Source organism: Triticum urartu, chromosome 7A (genome assembly GCF_056163025.1).
Source record: "Triticum urartu cultivar PI428250 chromosome 7A, HENAU_Tu73, whole genome shotgun sequence".
In the NCBI taxonomy this organism is placed as follows: domain Eukaryota; kingdom Viridiplantae; phylum Streptophyta; class Magnoliopsida; order Poales; family Poaceae; genus Triticum; species Triticum urartu.
In genome coordinates, this window is record NC_141879.1 from 116,694,216 (window position 1) to 116,709,422 (window position 15,207).

Genomic DNA, 15,207 nt, shown 5'->3' on the forward strand with positions numbered 1-15,207 from the left:
ATTGGCCTCCTTGTCTTTTGGAGATTGTTGTCATAAATAGTGTGGGACTAATGTGTTTGCTAGTGCAAACAGAGTGACAAGTCCCTGAAGTCATGTGGAGTTTGGAACAAACTTCGAAGATAATCTCCTGCGAGGCAGCAGAGATTATCACCAAAGATTATGTCTGACGAAAGTGATTCCCCAAAATTGTTGACGCAAAGCAATTGGTTTGGTGATTGTCCAAAGAAATTGACTACAGCGAGAAGTTTGAAGACAAAGAGAAGATGTAGCATTTGTTTCATTGTTCTTCTTTCTTTTTCTTGAGTCATAGGACCACCGTACTATTAAGAAGGGTATAGTGTTCGAAGCTTACAGTTCTCGGATGCTAAACCCAAATCATGTGTGAGTTGAGAGAAAGCTCTTTGTGTTCCGAATAAATACTTTCCGGCAAGAGATGTAGTTCTTCTTCACTGTGAGGTTTTGATTCGGATCGAGGAGTTAGCATTACGTGCTCCGCAAGTAATGTTACCGTTGTGCTAAAAAAACGACCATTAGATACGTGTCCGTTGGACATTGGCTGAGTGGTCATGTCCAATATGGTCTTTGCCCCGGGAGGACCTCTGCTATAAATACCCCACCCTATCCAACATGTCACCGTTGGCTGCTCTATATGATTCTGAGAAGATTGCATGAGCATCCCTCTCTCCCCAGTGATTTAAGTTTGAAACCCACCGAGAGAGAAAAAACATAGCCAAAAAAATTAGATAGTGGTTTAGCATCACTAGAATCCAAGTCCAGTACGCTCCACCTATTACTCTTGAGAGCTGCCAACTCTCTAGACGATTAAGTGCCAAGCCTTTAAGTGACCAAGAGTAATTATGGTTCATGAAGACAAAGTCTGTAAAGGTTCGGAGATTGCTTCAATCATCTACCACGAGTGATCGACACTGATTGACGAATCAAAAGTCGAGGAGAATAGGGCGAAGAAATTTATCTTCTGTGTTCAATCACAAGTCCCTCCAACCAGACATAGTCCTTTTGTAGAAGGGCGAACTGGTCTACCAAATCCTCTGTTTCCATCGACCATCATCGGTCATCTCTTCACTCAATTTACTTATGCTTCTCTGCTGTGAATTATGTTTCGACTATGTGATTGATTCTCATTGCCTGCCTCAGTTCTCATTCGTTAATTGTTCTTCGCACTCTCTTCACTGTTTTACTTTCGTTCCGCTACTGGGTTATGAGAAGTTCGAAGTTTCCGAAAGAAATTTTAAATCTCCCATTCACCCCCCCCCCCCTTCCTCTAGTAAACATACTCCGTTCCTATAGAAAAGAAAGGGGAGTTTACCGTTAGATCGGCGTACCGCATGTTGGGCAGTATAAGAAATTGCAGGAAGGAGCTGCTTCTAATGGCGCGGTAGAAGAGAAGAGTTAGAAATCTTTATGGAACACCAGGTCCCCGGTAAGATCAGAACCTTCCTTTGGAGGTTGGCAAAACACTCACTTCCATCGGAGGATGTGCGTCACCATAGGAAGACGTGTGACATGGATATTTGCCAAATTTGTGGTGGTGCTGATTCTTGGTGGCATTGTTTGATAGACGGCACGACTGCGAGGTGTGTTTGGGCGTTGGCGACGAACAATTGACTGATCACATTGTTCAGTCACACGAACCCAATGCGAAGCTTTGGCTCTTTAACATGATGGAATCGTTATCACATGCAGACTTCATGAAGATGTTTGTGACCCTTTTGGCAGTGTGGATTGCAGGAAGAAAAGCAAGACACGAGGCCATTGACCAAAGTCCGATGTCGACTCACCTCTTCGTAGAAAGATTCATCAGTGAGTTGGATGGCCTAAGAAGGATCGCAGTACCGCCATGCCAAGGAGGCGCACTCATGTGATCAACATGTCAAATGCTTGGAAGCCTCCTCTGAATGGCCGCGTGAAGATTTATTTAGATGGTGGACTGTCTCATGATGGTCACGTGGGTGCAGCTGCGGCAGCATGCAGAGATGAACAAGGTAATTACCTCGGATCTTCAGCGATCGTTCTACCCGGAGTGAATAATCCAGCAAGTCTTGAAGCCATAGCATGCCATGAGGCCTTGGCACTAGCTGCTGATTTGTCTTTGAGTCATTTGGTGATTGCTTGCGATTGCAAACCGATCGTGGATGACATCAAAAATGGATTATGAGGTCCGCATATCACAATATTGAAGGAGATAAATATAAGAAGAACAAGTTTTGTTAGCTATGATTTTATGTTCGAAGGCCAGGCTTCGAACCAGAAGGCACACAATCTTGTATAAAATTTTCTGTTTTGCTTCCATAGGGTCGTCACTTGTGGCTCCTACATCCACATGACCCCCTTTGCATCCCCATGAGTATGCGTGTGTTCTCTCCACCTATCAATGAAATGATACACAAGTCCTTTGTGTGTTCTCACTTAGAAGAAGAAACTGAATTATCAAAAAAAAACTTAGAAGAAACTGAGAAATAAATCATACAAACAAACAAGCAAATAAACAGATAGACATGAACAGATGCTGCACAAGTTTGAATCACCAAACTCCCTACAGCTCACAAAACGAAAGGGAGGCACACAACGCCAACAAAAAGGAGTAGAGCATTATGAAAACTCTGTATATCTACTACCGACTCTTTCCCTGTACGAAGATGATCGCCGCACATCCGGCCTGATACAGCTGACGAGGCAGGGCAGCGTCTCATCAAGCCTGCCGCAATTCAACTTGATCGACGACAATCTACCGGAGCCGGTGGATCTAAAAGAGGAGCACCCCAGGTGAACCGAGGAGGAGCGTACGCGACGGATGTCCGCTGGGCGATGCAACGAGCCAGTGCTTGCGCCTGCGGCACATAGAGCCAACGATGAGCTAGTCCACGGAAGCTCCTTCAGGAACGTAGTGCCTGTGAGCTTCACGAAGGAGACTATTGTGTGCCTGCACAGAGGGCAAGATATGGAACCGGGCACCCCACGGGTACACGTCGAGCTGCTGGTGGTGGAGCACAGATAGAGCGCACATTTGGTGCAGAACTCATGGCCACAACCTATTTCAAAACATAGTAAAATCGTATGAATGGATAGGATAAGGTAGAACTATTCAGCATGAGGATTAGTCTGTTAGTATACCTTCTGCAGCGACCGTGCATTCCATCTCCAAACATATCACACATGGATCATGGCAACTACTAGATGATGCCGAGGTTTTTCTCCATCCGCATTCCCTGTGAACGATCAAATATGAGTCGATTAGTAAATGGGGAATTGTTTCTCTGTTCCGTGTTAACTGGAAATGTGCCTCGGGAAAAATCTGGAAGCCCAGCGAGACAAAGTCCAAGTTTTCTCATTCTCAATAATCTGCGTCTGTTAAGGTGCGGATTATCCTTCAATAGGCATCTACGTTCCGAGACATGGTGACCTTACTTACGTCCCCTATTCAATTAAGTAAATGATTGCGGCTTTGTGCACAAGTACAGATGCTTGATATTTTGGACAAATTTCAATTCTATTTCAAAACATTATAGGTTTGATGAACTAGGAATTTAAGACGTGACGAAATGATAACAGTATGCACATACTCTGTCTGGTATTTGAACTCACCGAGCGATTTTGACAATGCTCATCAGTGGAAGAGATAGATATGGTGATGGAAGAATTAGTAGTCTCCCTTCTGGCTGTTTGCTTAGGACGCCTTCAGCACCGGTTTTGTGCCATGAACGAGCCACCATCAAAGGACTCAACCTTCAAGGAAACAGCATTGGAAAACAGTGAACCACACGGAAATTGTTTTCTAACGAGGCATAGGCATAAGTCGAATGCCAGCTATAAATCCAGGCCGGCATATGACATCACAATGGACATAAGCACAAAATGCAGCCAACTGGTTTTAGCATTTGAATTCAGCGAAGGAAAATGGATTTATTTGGGCAGACACTAGTCACAGCTAATTAGCATTTACCATAGTTACCTTAGAAATTCTGATAATACAGCCCAAAAAGAAGCGTGAAATATATCCAAGTGACATCAGTAAATATATCAGAATGTGGCAATTGTAAAGTAACAACCTTTTCTCAGATTTTCAATCATTGTGAAGTGTACAAACAAATACTTCTAGAATAGAAACATGGAATTCCCTAGGCATACCTGTTAGCATTTTCAGCTCCCATGTGTGCTCCTGCTGCAATGAGAAGCTGTTTTACGGCAATCAGTAAACGGGAATTGGACAATTACTTGATAATTTATAGAAGGGAGAATTCAATGCATACTTGGCAGCATACAGCACTTCCTCCGCAAGCTGCATAGTGAAGGGCCGTGCTTCCTGAACCTGCAATTTTAGGGAATTGTTAATATATGACCATGTAAAGAAGTTCAGAATATTTCCCCTTGTTCTGCACATTTGATGTGAGAAGTAACGGTCAAATTCCGTAAACAATAACTACTTGAATTTAGTTAAACATTTAACATTCTGTGTACAGTTTTATGTTTTTTACCCTGTTCAGTTTTTACCTATGAGATCAATAGTTGAACCATCGTTGACTGTGACCTCAGAGACAGAGGCTCCAAGGTCTAACAGCAATTGCAAGCTCTCAGCATGCCCGTGAAGAGCTGCCAAGTGAAGAGGGGTGACACCTCCATCTGACTTTGCATTAACTAGTTTCTGGAGATTTCTGGGAAGCAAAGGAAAATGGATATTTATTTACTAGTTATCGGAAGATGCCAACATAAACAATAAAAAAAAAGATGCCAACATAGATGAACGTCAGAATTTGACATACGCTGCATCAAAAGCTTCCTTATTTGTTTCATCCGTGGCTGTTCCGCGCATGATGCTCCAAAAATCCGGCAAACTAGGCACGTAATCAGCCGCAATAAGCCGGATGCACCGGGTATGACCTTTCAGGGCGGCAAAATGAATTGCTGTTGCACCACTAAAACAATCTTTTTTGTGAATCTAAGATTAAAAATACATATCACTTGCATCAGTACAAATTACAGCCCAGTTTAACACAAAAACAAGTTTTTTTTTTGGCGATCACAAAAAGATACACAAGATTGATATTCACTTACATTAGCTTTAAAAAGAACTAGGATCTGTACAACTTTCCAATGACCATATAGACAAGCTTGCATCAGAGCAGTCTGCACGGCAATTGTTGCGTTTAGAATTGGTACCAGAACAAAGAAATATTCTCGTTCACAATAGAACAGAGATAGAAAGAACATAATGAGGTGGCATCAAATCACCCCTTCAAGAATGTTCCAATAGGATATCTTTTTTTATCTAGAAGTCAACTAAGACAGTAACATTCCACAGCTTACTTCCATCTACTTGAAACAACTGATATATCATTTTCTAAGACCTGGGCGACCTCAGATATATGGGAAATGCATATACTTGTAAGATTGCAACTAGATGGTCGAATCCATTTCTGAGTAAGAAGTATTCTCTATAAATATTCAAAAGTAATAACACATATTATGGATCATCAAGAATTGGATACCAATGATGAACAAGGTGGGAGATAAAAAAAAAGAGCTCACCTGTCCTCTGCAGTTCCTAAGGTTGATATCAACGCCAGATTCTATTAGCAGGGAAACAATCTACCAGGAAGATGAAATTACTTATCAATTGATAACGAACACACATACATTAACTAACAAAAGTAGCTAAAAATAATTGTAAACTGGTAACGAAAGAGATGTGTGGAGTGAATCACCTCGTGGTGGCCCTTTGCCGCCGAGTAATGGAGGGGTGTGTTCCGGATACCGAATGTCGAGTATCGTGCAAGCCGGGGGTTAAGCTCCAATAGGGCCCTAGCCTCCTGGATGTCTCCATCCCTCGCGGCAGAGACAAGCCGCTCACCGGTAGCTGAGCAGCCGAATGAGTCACCCATCATACCTAGGAGTCCCATGGTGCTTCTACCTATCAATGCACAATCTTAGTACCACTTAGTAAGGACTCGCCATATATTGAGTTTAATCACTTGAGCACGCTATGAGGTCATACAATTCTGAAGCCAAGCGTATGAGTGTACCAAGAATGGAAAGCTGGCCTGTGTGTAGAGTAAATTGCCCCCAAATTGATATGGTAGGGGAATTCAACCACATGGACACTCTACAGGGAACTGATTCAGGAAAAGGGGAAACTAAGCCACCTGTCCACTTCGAGAAGCACCAAAATGGCATAGCATAACCCCAGGCATTTGTACACTAATCTAGTGAAGGATCCACATTAAGGGGCTCAATAAGTTAGTAACTGGATCACTAGGTCACCCCTATAAGAAGACAATGGGCATAAATGGCAGCAATGTTGGCTCACTTTCTGAAAGAAACACCTCAAATTGACACAATAAGCAGGAAACCTAAACCGAGGTGGCATCTCTCTGCAAGAAAGTAGCCTCAGATGATCCAACACGGTAGTACTACTCTGACCAACTGGGCACACCACATGGATTAAAGAGTACAAACAGCATCTTCCTGTAGGAACCTACCGCAAATTGACTCAACACTCAAAAGAGCTGGAATAAAACCAAGGGCGCCATCTTTACACAAGACAATATCCACAATTGAACCAAGAAACGGTGGGTAAAACGCCCTCTATCTTACTACAATTATTGTTAGTTTCGTAGTAATTAATATTCGAGTTGTTGGCAGACACAGTAATAATGGCGCAAACAGTACTAGGAGGAACGGGTCGCTGTCCCCTGTCCTTCTCAGGGACAACGGGTTCATTGCTCCAAGGAGGATAACCACCCGCATCGGCATTGAGCTCACGGATTGACTTTTGCGCGCGAGGAAGAAGAGAAAGAACAGAGAGGGGGATAAGAACTGGAGCGCATTGCATCATTTTGACATTTTGTATACAACAAAAAGAAATGACAGGCCCGGAACAATTCCGCGACTACGACACCGGATCAGGGATTCACAAAATATACGGAAACATTGCACACATACCTCCGGAAGACCAGATCTTTCGGCTACAAGAAATGGATGCGCGAGTAATGGGGATCAGCCCAGCGCATCTCCCCTCACCGACCGCCCCTGGAAAGGGGATCTTCAGGCGGCGGGCACCCGGCCGGGAAGAAGAAGCTCCTCCTCCACCTTGCCGTCACCACCAACACATCGAGAGATGCAACTCAGGGACAAGACGGAAGCCGGCAGATGGAAGCCACCACCACCGCCGGCGCCGCGGGATCAGGAAGTAACTGCAAATGGCTTGGGGCTGGGAAGAACGGAGGAACAAGGGAGGTGGGAGACAGGACAAGGATGGGGAGGGGGGCCTGCAGTGGAGAGCACGAGGAGCTGGAGGGTGTGCCACATGGAACGGGGTTGAATTGGCTCTCGCGAATTATTATTGTGATTTTTCCGGCTAGCTGCCGGCGCGGAGGCGTGGGATTGCTCCTGTGGCTGTGACAGATGTTCCTTGGTGATGTCGGGAACCTGCACTGACGCTTTCTTCCTTTCGTTTTCTGCTATTTGCAGGACAGTGACATGGAGCTAGGGTGAGGAAGCGGCCTTGGTTCGACAGAGAAGAAGTGTGTGGATATCCTGAAAGTGCATCTCGTCTTGCTTTACATATAAAGTAAATCATGATGTCCAGGTATCAAATCCAATGTAAAAAAAAATAGCACCTGTAACGTTATTCTTACTCGTAACCATTACAAATACAATGAATTGGACCTAAGATTCAAGAAAATACAAAATAACTCCTATGACTAAGAATTACAATGAAATTTCTTGAAAACACCTTCTTTGCGGTATCAACCTCTGCTCGAAGAAATACTCCAAAGACTTCGGTAAATATGCTGCAATTGGACTGGAGCAACGATGTTGTCACTCTTTCACCCGCACAAACATTACCAATAATGGTTTTTGAAAGCACCTTGAGTCGCTCATCCAAAAAGATGGGAAGCCTCGATCGATGAACGTACTTGGGCCAGGGATGATCCCCTAGAAGTGTAGGCCGCCGAATCACTATATCTTCGCCATGGTGTCGATGAAAGATTTCACCTCCACAAAGAACCAGACCAACCAAAAAAGCTCAAACAACAACATAAACTCATCAGATCCGAATAAATCGGATCTGCGAGGACAGAAAACTCTCTAACCTCATGGCACCGCCAAAAGAACGAGAGAAAAATTATTCTCACTATGATGACCACTAGACATTGACGAAGAATATAGAGGTTTTGAAGATCCGAGGTCCCCCCAGCTCTCAGAACCAAGATGGCGGCCGGAGGCGAGGGGACCTAAATTTCTCAGATGGTGGCGGTGGCAGCACGAGAAACCCTCCTATCTACCACTCTCCCCCAAATCAGCTTATCGTGTGACAAAAAAACAGTCAGTTAGGACAACAACATAACAAATGCCCACAAAGATTACCTTATTTTATTATAATTTTATACTTAGCACATATACGAAAAAGCGTTTATCAACCTCATTTGATGTGATCTTATGCATTAAACAGGTTACTGGTGGTAGTGAAGACCACCCCACCGATGAAGTTTGAAAGGTTGCTCGTACGGATGAGGATGAGCGAGAAGCGACATGGATGACACCTCAAGGGAGAGGTCACCGCCACCACTATCTGCTCCCATCCGTCTATAGAGGGAACGGACGTTGGGGATGCCCTTTTGGGCACTGGTAGGTCTCTCGGATAGCGAGGACGGGAGCAAACAAGAGGTGGGCACGCAATCCTCACCTAATGCAGGGTCATCGGGTGCAGGAGCTCGAGGCAAACTTAAGCATGAGAGCGTCGACTGACATTTGTTCAGGGGGGGGAATGAGGAACATGGCTACTTCCTTGAGGCGGTGCCATTGGCCGCGTGGAGGGTCACATTGGTGTGGCGGTATGGGAGAGCTCGACGGAGCCCTTGTTGAGCAATGCTAGCGCAATTGGGGTTGGGGATCCTCTCCATGTGTTTAGGTGATGAGGACATCCCTACTACAGTTACATCCTCAGCCCTGCGACCACGCCAATTCAAGTTTTTGAAAAATAAATAATGACTAGACCTCGCACACACCAACTAAAATAGCAGCTACTTCATTTCTATGAAACATGGCCAACTAAAATAAGAGGTACTTCATTTCTATGAACATGACTTTTGGTTGTGCACGACCTATGTTGTGGTGACCCCTTCTCACTAGTGGTGATCTTACCACACATTACACTACATATGCAGTACGAGAAAAAAAATCATTTGAGTCCTAGCTTGCAGTCAAATGGTAGTCCATCCTAATTGCTAACAAATTGCAGTACAAATTAACAATCATATGGCAATAGGGGAAGTTTATTGATGACAAACTAGGGGGAAGTCCATCCTCGTCTTCTTCTTTTGCTGCTTCTACCTCTGTTGTTATTTTCTTCTTCTTCAGATCCTTGGGTTACCTTTGTTTGCCCACATTGCCTCAGCCCATTCCAACCCTTTTCTCTTCCAAGCTTAATTGTCATGTGCCTCCACACCATGGCCGAAGTCATCAACATCAGCAACCGTCACATCTTCCTCCTCTGGCACAAGCTCATCACAAACACATTCTAGGATCCAGTTATGGAGAATGCAACATGCAAGAACAAGCCTAACTTGGGCGAGGAAAGGGTGGAATGATTTCTGATCAAGGATCTTAAAAATATTCCTCAGGGTTCCAAATGCCCTCTCAACCGTAACTTCAAATGCCCTCTACATGTTGTAGTCACATATCATGCGTGCCACCATCGTTGTTTCCCCACTCTAGTTTTTGCAACAATGATTAAGGTTTTCCCCATAACACGACATAAGGCTTTAGGGTTCTCTGTTACTCCATGTTGCAATGATCGGGGAAGGAGGGAGATAAGCACCATAACTACAAACCTCCAAGAGCCCATCGTGACACCAATAATAATTCCCTCAAACCCACAAGTTGCTAATGTTGAGTGAGGCCTATTCATAACACCATGAGAAAATCAACACAAGACATATAAAGAAGATGGTCAGATCGCTCATAGGTATTAAGTTCTAGTCATGCATGCAAGGGTTCATCCAAATCATCAAGAATTAATACAACTACTCAAAAATGTAAAATGATAACATAGAGGAGAAGGATGATACAAGCCGACACCATGTCGGTGAAGAAGAGGAGTATGGCGGGGCTAGTGGAGATGGTGGTAATGGAGACGACACCGGTGGCAATGACGGTGATGGAGATGGCACCAACCCAAAGGCTGGTGCGGCGCGGTGGCGGAGCCTCCTACTCCTTCTTATTTTCTTGTCCCTTCTTCCATGGAGGTAGTTTTGGACCAGGAATGGAGATGGTTGTAGGTGACAATGTATGATGATGATGATGGCCAGCAGCCAGGATTGATGGAGATTATATAGCCGGTCTCCTCGGGTCTCCTCCGTGGATGTTGACCCTCCAGTTTGATCCAAGGGCCCTAGATGAGCTAAATCCAATCCCAATACCTCCCTTGTGGCCAAGGAAACAGTAGGAACAAACGGGGACAAAATCCACTAAGAATCGCGTATGATTTGGGAGATTTTGGGCTTTTTTGGGTGTGGTACGACCCAGCGCGGTCGTACCATGCGTCGTCTTTGTCTCTGGACCCTTTGGTAATTTGGTCACAACTTCATACGAACTCTGATTTTGACATTCTTGAGCTTGTTGGAATCGCATGAACGATGTAGATGCACTTGTGGTATTAGACCTTCATTTTGAGCACTTTGAATAAAATGTCGTTTTTGACACTCCAAATGCCTAAGCCTGGTGCCTGAAAGTCCTTTGTATTGAACCCATCTTTGGCCTTTTCATCGTACTTGGCCCATGGCTACTCCAAAACACATGTAGACAACAAAACAAAGGGAACTAATAAAAACTAAAATGACCTGCAAATTATGCAATGCTTATAATAAATAGAGTAAAAACTGAAAATCATGCATATTGACCTCGGCACTCTAGTAGTCACATGAGTATCATCTATTGTGCCAATAAAATCTTGTGATGGAATGAACACATATGGTTATAACTCTATCAGAACAATAGAAGCACGTCATGGCATGAAGTACGAGTAGTGCTCACCTTGAAATAAAGATACCATCCAGGGCTCGTGCGAATCTTGGTAGGAGTTTGCCCATTTGGTGACCTGATCATCTCTCATCTAAGGTCCCCAATAGCATAGAAGACTTGCTTGAAATACATGGAAAATGTTCTCACTGGATCTCTTGAATGTGTCGTGAATAACCCTGAACCTCTGATTATAACCTACACCACGAAGGAACATGGAAATTTGGTCTTCCATATAGGCGTAAATGCTATCTTCTAGAAGCTCCCTGCTCATAAATGTCTTCACAAGCTTGGAAAAGGTGTTATTTGCATTCAAAGCATGTTCACAACCTCTATGCCATTCTTGTTATAGATGTAGTCCAGATTTGTCATCCTCTCCCTTTCGCAGGTTAATAGTGGACCAAAATGGATCACATGTTTATCACTCCGACGAACTTCTCTATTGTAGGCCAACATGACCATGTAAGAATCACAACTATGAGTGTTGCTGCCTAAGAAACCAGCTTCATTTGTTCATCAATAACGACATAATGGCGAAATTGATGTTGCGGCAAGTATTGGTGAAATCTACCCTACACACTGTTGGGGAACGTAGCAGAATTTTAAAATTTTCTACGCATCACCAAGATCAATCTATGGAGTCATCTAGCAACAAGGGAGAGAGGAGTGCATCTACATACCCTTGTAGATTGCGCGTGGAAGCGTTCAAGAGAACGGGGTTGATGGAGTCGTACTCGTCATGATCCAAATCACCGATGACCAAGTGCCGAACGGACAGCACCTTCGCGTTCAACACACGTACGGTTGGGAAGACGTCTCCTCCTTCTTGATCCAGCAAGGGGGAAGGAGAGGTTGATGAAGATCCAGCAGCACGACGGCGTGGTGGTGGATGCAGCAGGATCCCGGCAGGGCTTCGCCAAGCGCAAGCGGGGAGGAGAGGTGTTACAGAGGGAGAGGGAGGCGCCAAGAGCAAGGGCGCGGCTGCCCTCCCTCCCCCTATTTATATAGGGGCCTTGGGGGGCGCCGGCCCTAGGAGATGGATCTCCAAGGGGGGCGGCGGCCAAGCGGTGGCTTCACTCCCAAGCCAAGTGGGGGGCGCCCCCACCCCTAGGGTTTCCCAACCCTAGGCGCATGGGAGGCCCAAGGGGGGGCGCACCATCCCACCAGGGGCTGGTTCCCCTCCCACTTCAGCCCATGGGGCCCTCCGGGATGGGTGGCCCCACCCGGTGGACCCCCGGGGCCCTTCCGGTGGTCCCGGTACAATACCGGCGACCCCTGAAACTTTCCCGATGGCCGAAACTGGACTTCCTATATATAAATCTTTACCTCCGGACCATTCTGGAACTCCTCGTGATGTCCGGTATCTCATCCGGGACTCCGAACAACTTTCGGGTTACTACATACTAATATCTCTACAACCCTAGCGTCACCGAACCTTAAGTGTGTAGACCCTACGGGTTCGGGAGACATGCAGACATGACCGAGACGACTCTCCGGTCAATAACCAACAGCGGGATCTGGATACCCATGTTGGCTCCCACATGCTCCTCGATGATCTCATCGGATGAACCACGATGTCGAGGATTCAATCAATCCGTATACAATTCCCTTTGTCAATCGGTACGTTACTTGCCCGAGACTCGATCGTCGGTATCCCAATACCTCGTTCAATCTCGTTACCGGTAAGTCACTTTACTCGTGCCGTAATGCATGATCCCGTGATCAATCACTTGGTCACATTGAGCTCATTATGATGATGCATTACCGAGTGGGCCCAGAGATACCTCTCCGTCATACGGAGTGACAAATCCCAGTCTCGATTCGTGTCAACCCAACAGACACTTTCGGAGATACCTGTAGTGTACCTTTATAGTCACCCAGTTATGTTGTGACGTTTCGCACACCCAGAGCACTCCTACGGTATCCGGGAGTTGCACAATCTCATGGTCTAAGGAAATGATACTTGACATTCAGAAAAGCTACAGCAAACGAACTACACGATCTTTGAGCAATGCTTAGGATTGGGTCTTGTCCATCACATCATTCTCCTAATGATGTGATCCCGTTATCAATGACATCCAATGTCCATAGTCAGGAAACCATGACTATGTTTTGATCAACGAGCCAGTCAACTAGAGGCTCACTAGGGACATGTTGTGGTCTATGTATTCACACATGTATTACGATTTCCGGATAACACAATTATAGCATGAACAATAGACAATTATCATGAACAAAGAAATATAATAATGACCATTTTATTATTGCCTCTAGGGCATATTTCCAACAGTCTCCCACTTGCACTAGAGTCAATATTCTAGTTACATTGTGATGAATCGAACACCCATGCAGTTCTGGTGTTGATCATGTTTTGCTCTAGGGAGAGGTTTAGTCAACGGATCTGCTACATTCAGGTCCGTATGTACTTTACAAATCTCTATGTCTCCATTTTGAACACTTTCACGAATGGAGTTGAAGCGACACTTGATATGCCTGGTCTTCCTGTGAAACCTGGGCTCCTTGGCAAGGGCAATAGCTCCAGTGTTGTCACAGAAGAGAGTCATCGGGCCCGACGCATTGGGTATGACTCCTAGGTCGGTAATGAACTCCTTCACCCAGACTGCTTCTTGTGCTGCCTCCGAGGCTGCCATGTACTCCGCTTCACATGTAGATCCCGCCACAACGCTCTGCTTGCAACTGCACCAGCTTACTGCCCCACCATTCAAAATATACACGTATCCGGTTTGTGACTTAGAGTCATCCAGATCTGTGTCGAAGCTAGCATCGACGTAACCCTTTACGACGAACTCTTCGTCACCTCCATAAACGAGAAACATATCCTTAGTCCTTTTCAGCTACTTCAGGATATTCTTGACCGCTGTCCAGTGTTCCATGCCGGGATTACTTTGGTACCTTCCTACCAAACTTACGGCAAGGTTTACATCAGGTCTGGTACACAGCATAGCATACATGATAGACCCTATGGCCGAGGCATAGGGGACGACACTCATCTTTTCTCTATCTTCTGCCATGGTCGGGCATTGAGCCGTGCTCAATCTCGTACCTTGCAATACAGGCAAGAATCCCTTCTTTGACTGATCCATTTTGAACTTCTTCAATATCTTGTCAAGGTACGTACTCTATGAAAGACCAATGAGGCGTCTCGATCTATCTCTATAGATCTTGATGCCTAATATATAAGCAGCTTCTCCAAGATCCTTCATTGAAAAACACTTGTTCAAGTAGGCCTTTATGCTTTCCAAGAATTCTATATCATTTCCCATCAACAGTATGGCATCCACATACAATATGAGAAATGCTACAGAGCTTCCACTCACTTTCTTGTAAATGCGGGCTTCTCCATAAGTCTACGTAAACCCAAACGCTTTGATCATCTCATCAAAACGAATGTTCCAACTCCGAGATGCTTGCACCAGCCCATAAATCGAGCGTTGGAGCTTGCACACCTTGTCAGCATTCTTAGGATCGACAAAACCTTCCGGCTGCATCATATACAATTCTTCCTTAAGGAAACCATTAAGGAATGCCGTTTTGACGTCCATTTGCCATATCTCATAATCATAGAATGCGGCAATTGCTAACATGATTCGGACGGACTTTAGCTTCGCTACGGGTGAGAAAGTCTCATCGTAGTCAACCCCTTGAACTTGTCGATAACCCTTAGCGACAAGCCGAGCTTTATAGATGGTTACGTTACCATCCGCGTCTGTCTTCTTCTTAAAGATCCATTTATTTTCTATGGCTCTCCGATCATTGGGCAAGTCAGTCAAAGTCCATACTTCATTTTCATACATGGATCCTATCTCAGATTTCATGGCTTCCAGCCATTTGTCGGAATCCGGGCCCGCCATCGCTTCTTCATAGTTCGAAGGTTCACCGTTATTTAACAACATGATTTCCAAGACAGGGTTGCCGTACCACTCTGGTGCGGAACGTGTCCTTGTGGACCTACGAAGTTCAGTAGCAACTTGATCTGAAGTTTCATGATCATCATCATCAACTTCCTCTCTTGTCGGTGCAGGCACCTCAGGAACATTTTCTTGAGATGCGCCACTAACCGGTTGAAGAGGTAATACTTCATCAAGTTCTACTTTCCTCCCACTTATTTCTTTCGAGAGAAACTCTTTCTCTAGAAAGGACCCATTCTTG

General features: G+C 45.0%; 1 protein-coding gene across 2 annotated transcripts; it reads right to left on the reverse strand.

Moving 5' to 3' along the window:
- Positions 1–2,485: 2,485 nt before the first annotated feature.
- On the reverse strand, positions 2,486–7,463 carry LOC125527659 (putative E3 ubiquitin-protein ligase XBOS35). Of its 2 annotated transcripts, none has more exons than XM_087535201.1 (11): positions 6,958–7,463; positions 5,721–5,922; positions 5,545–5,604; positions 5,071–5,142; positions 4,779–4,954; positions 4,510–4,670; positions 4,269–4,327; positions 4,147–4,193; positions 3,604–3,744; positions 3,133–3,227; positions 2,486–3,050 (listed from the first exon to the last, which is right to left on the reverse strand). In XM_087535201.1, the coding sequence occupies exons 2-11, from the start codon at positions 5,913–5,915 to the stop codon at positions 2,611–2,613; spliced, it is 1,446 nt and encodes a 481-aa protein (XP_087391327.1). In that variant the 5' UTR covers positions 5,916–5,922; positions 6,958–7,463; the 3' UTR covers positions 2,486–2,610. The 2 variants fall into 2 exon arrangements, with proteins under 2 accessions (XP_087391327.1, XP_048548134.2); XM_048692177.2 differs by having other exon boundaries at positions 5,721–5,926; positions 6,958–7,462.
- Between the last annotated feature and the right edge of the window lie 7,744 nt (positions 7,464–15,207).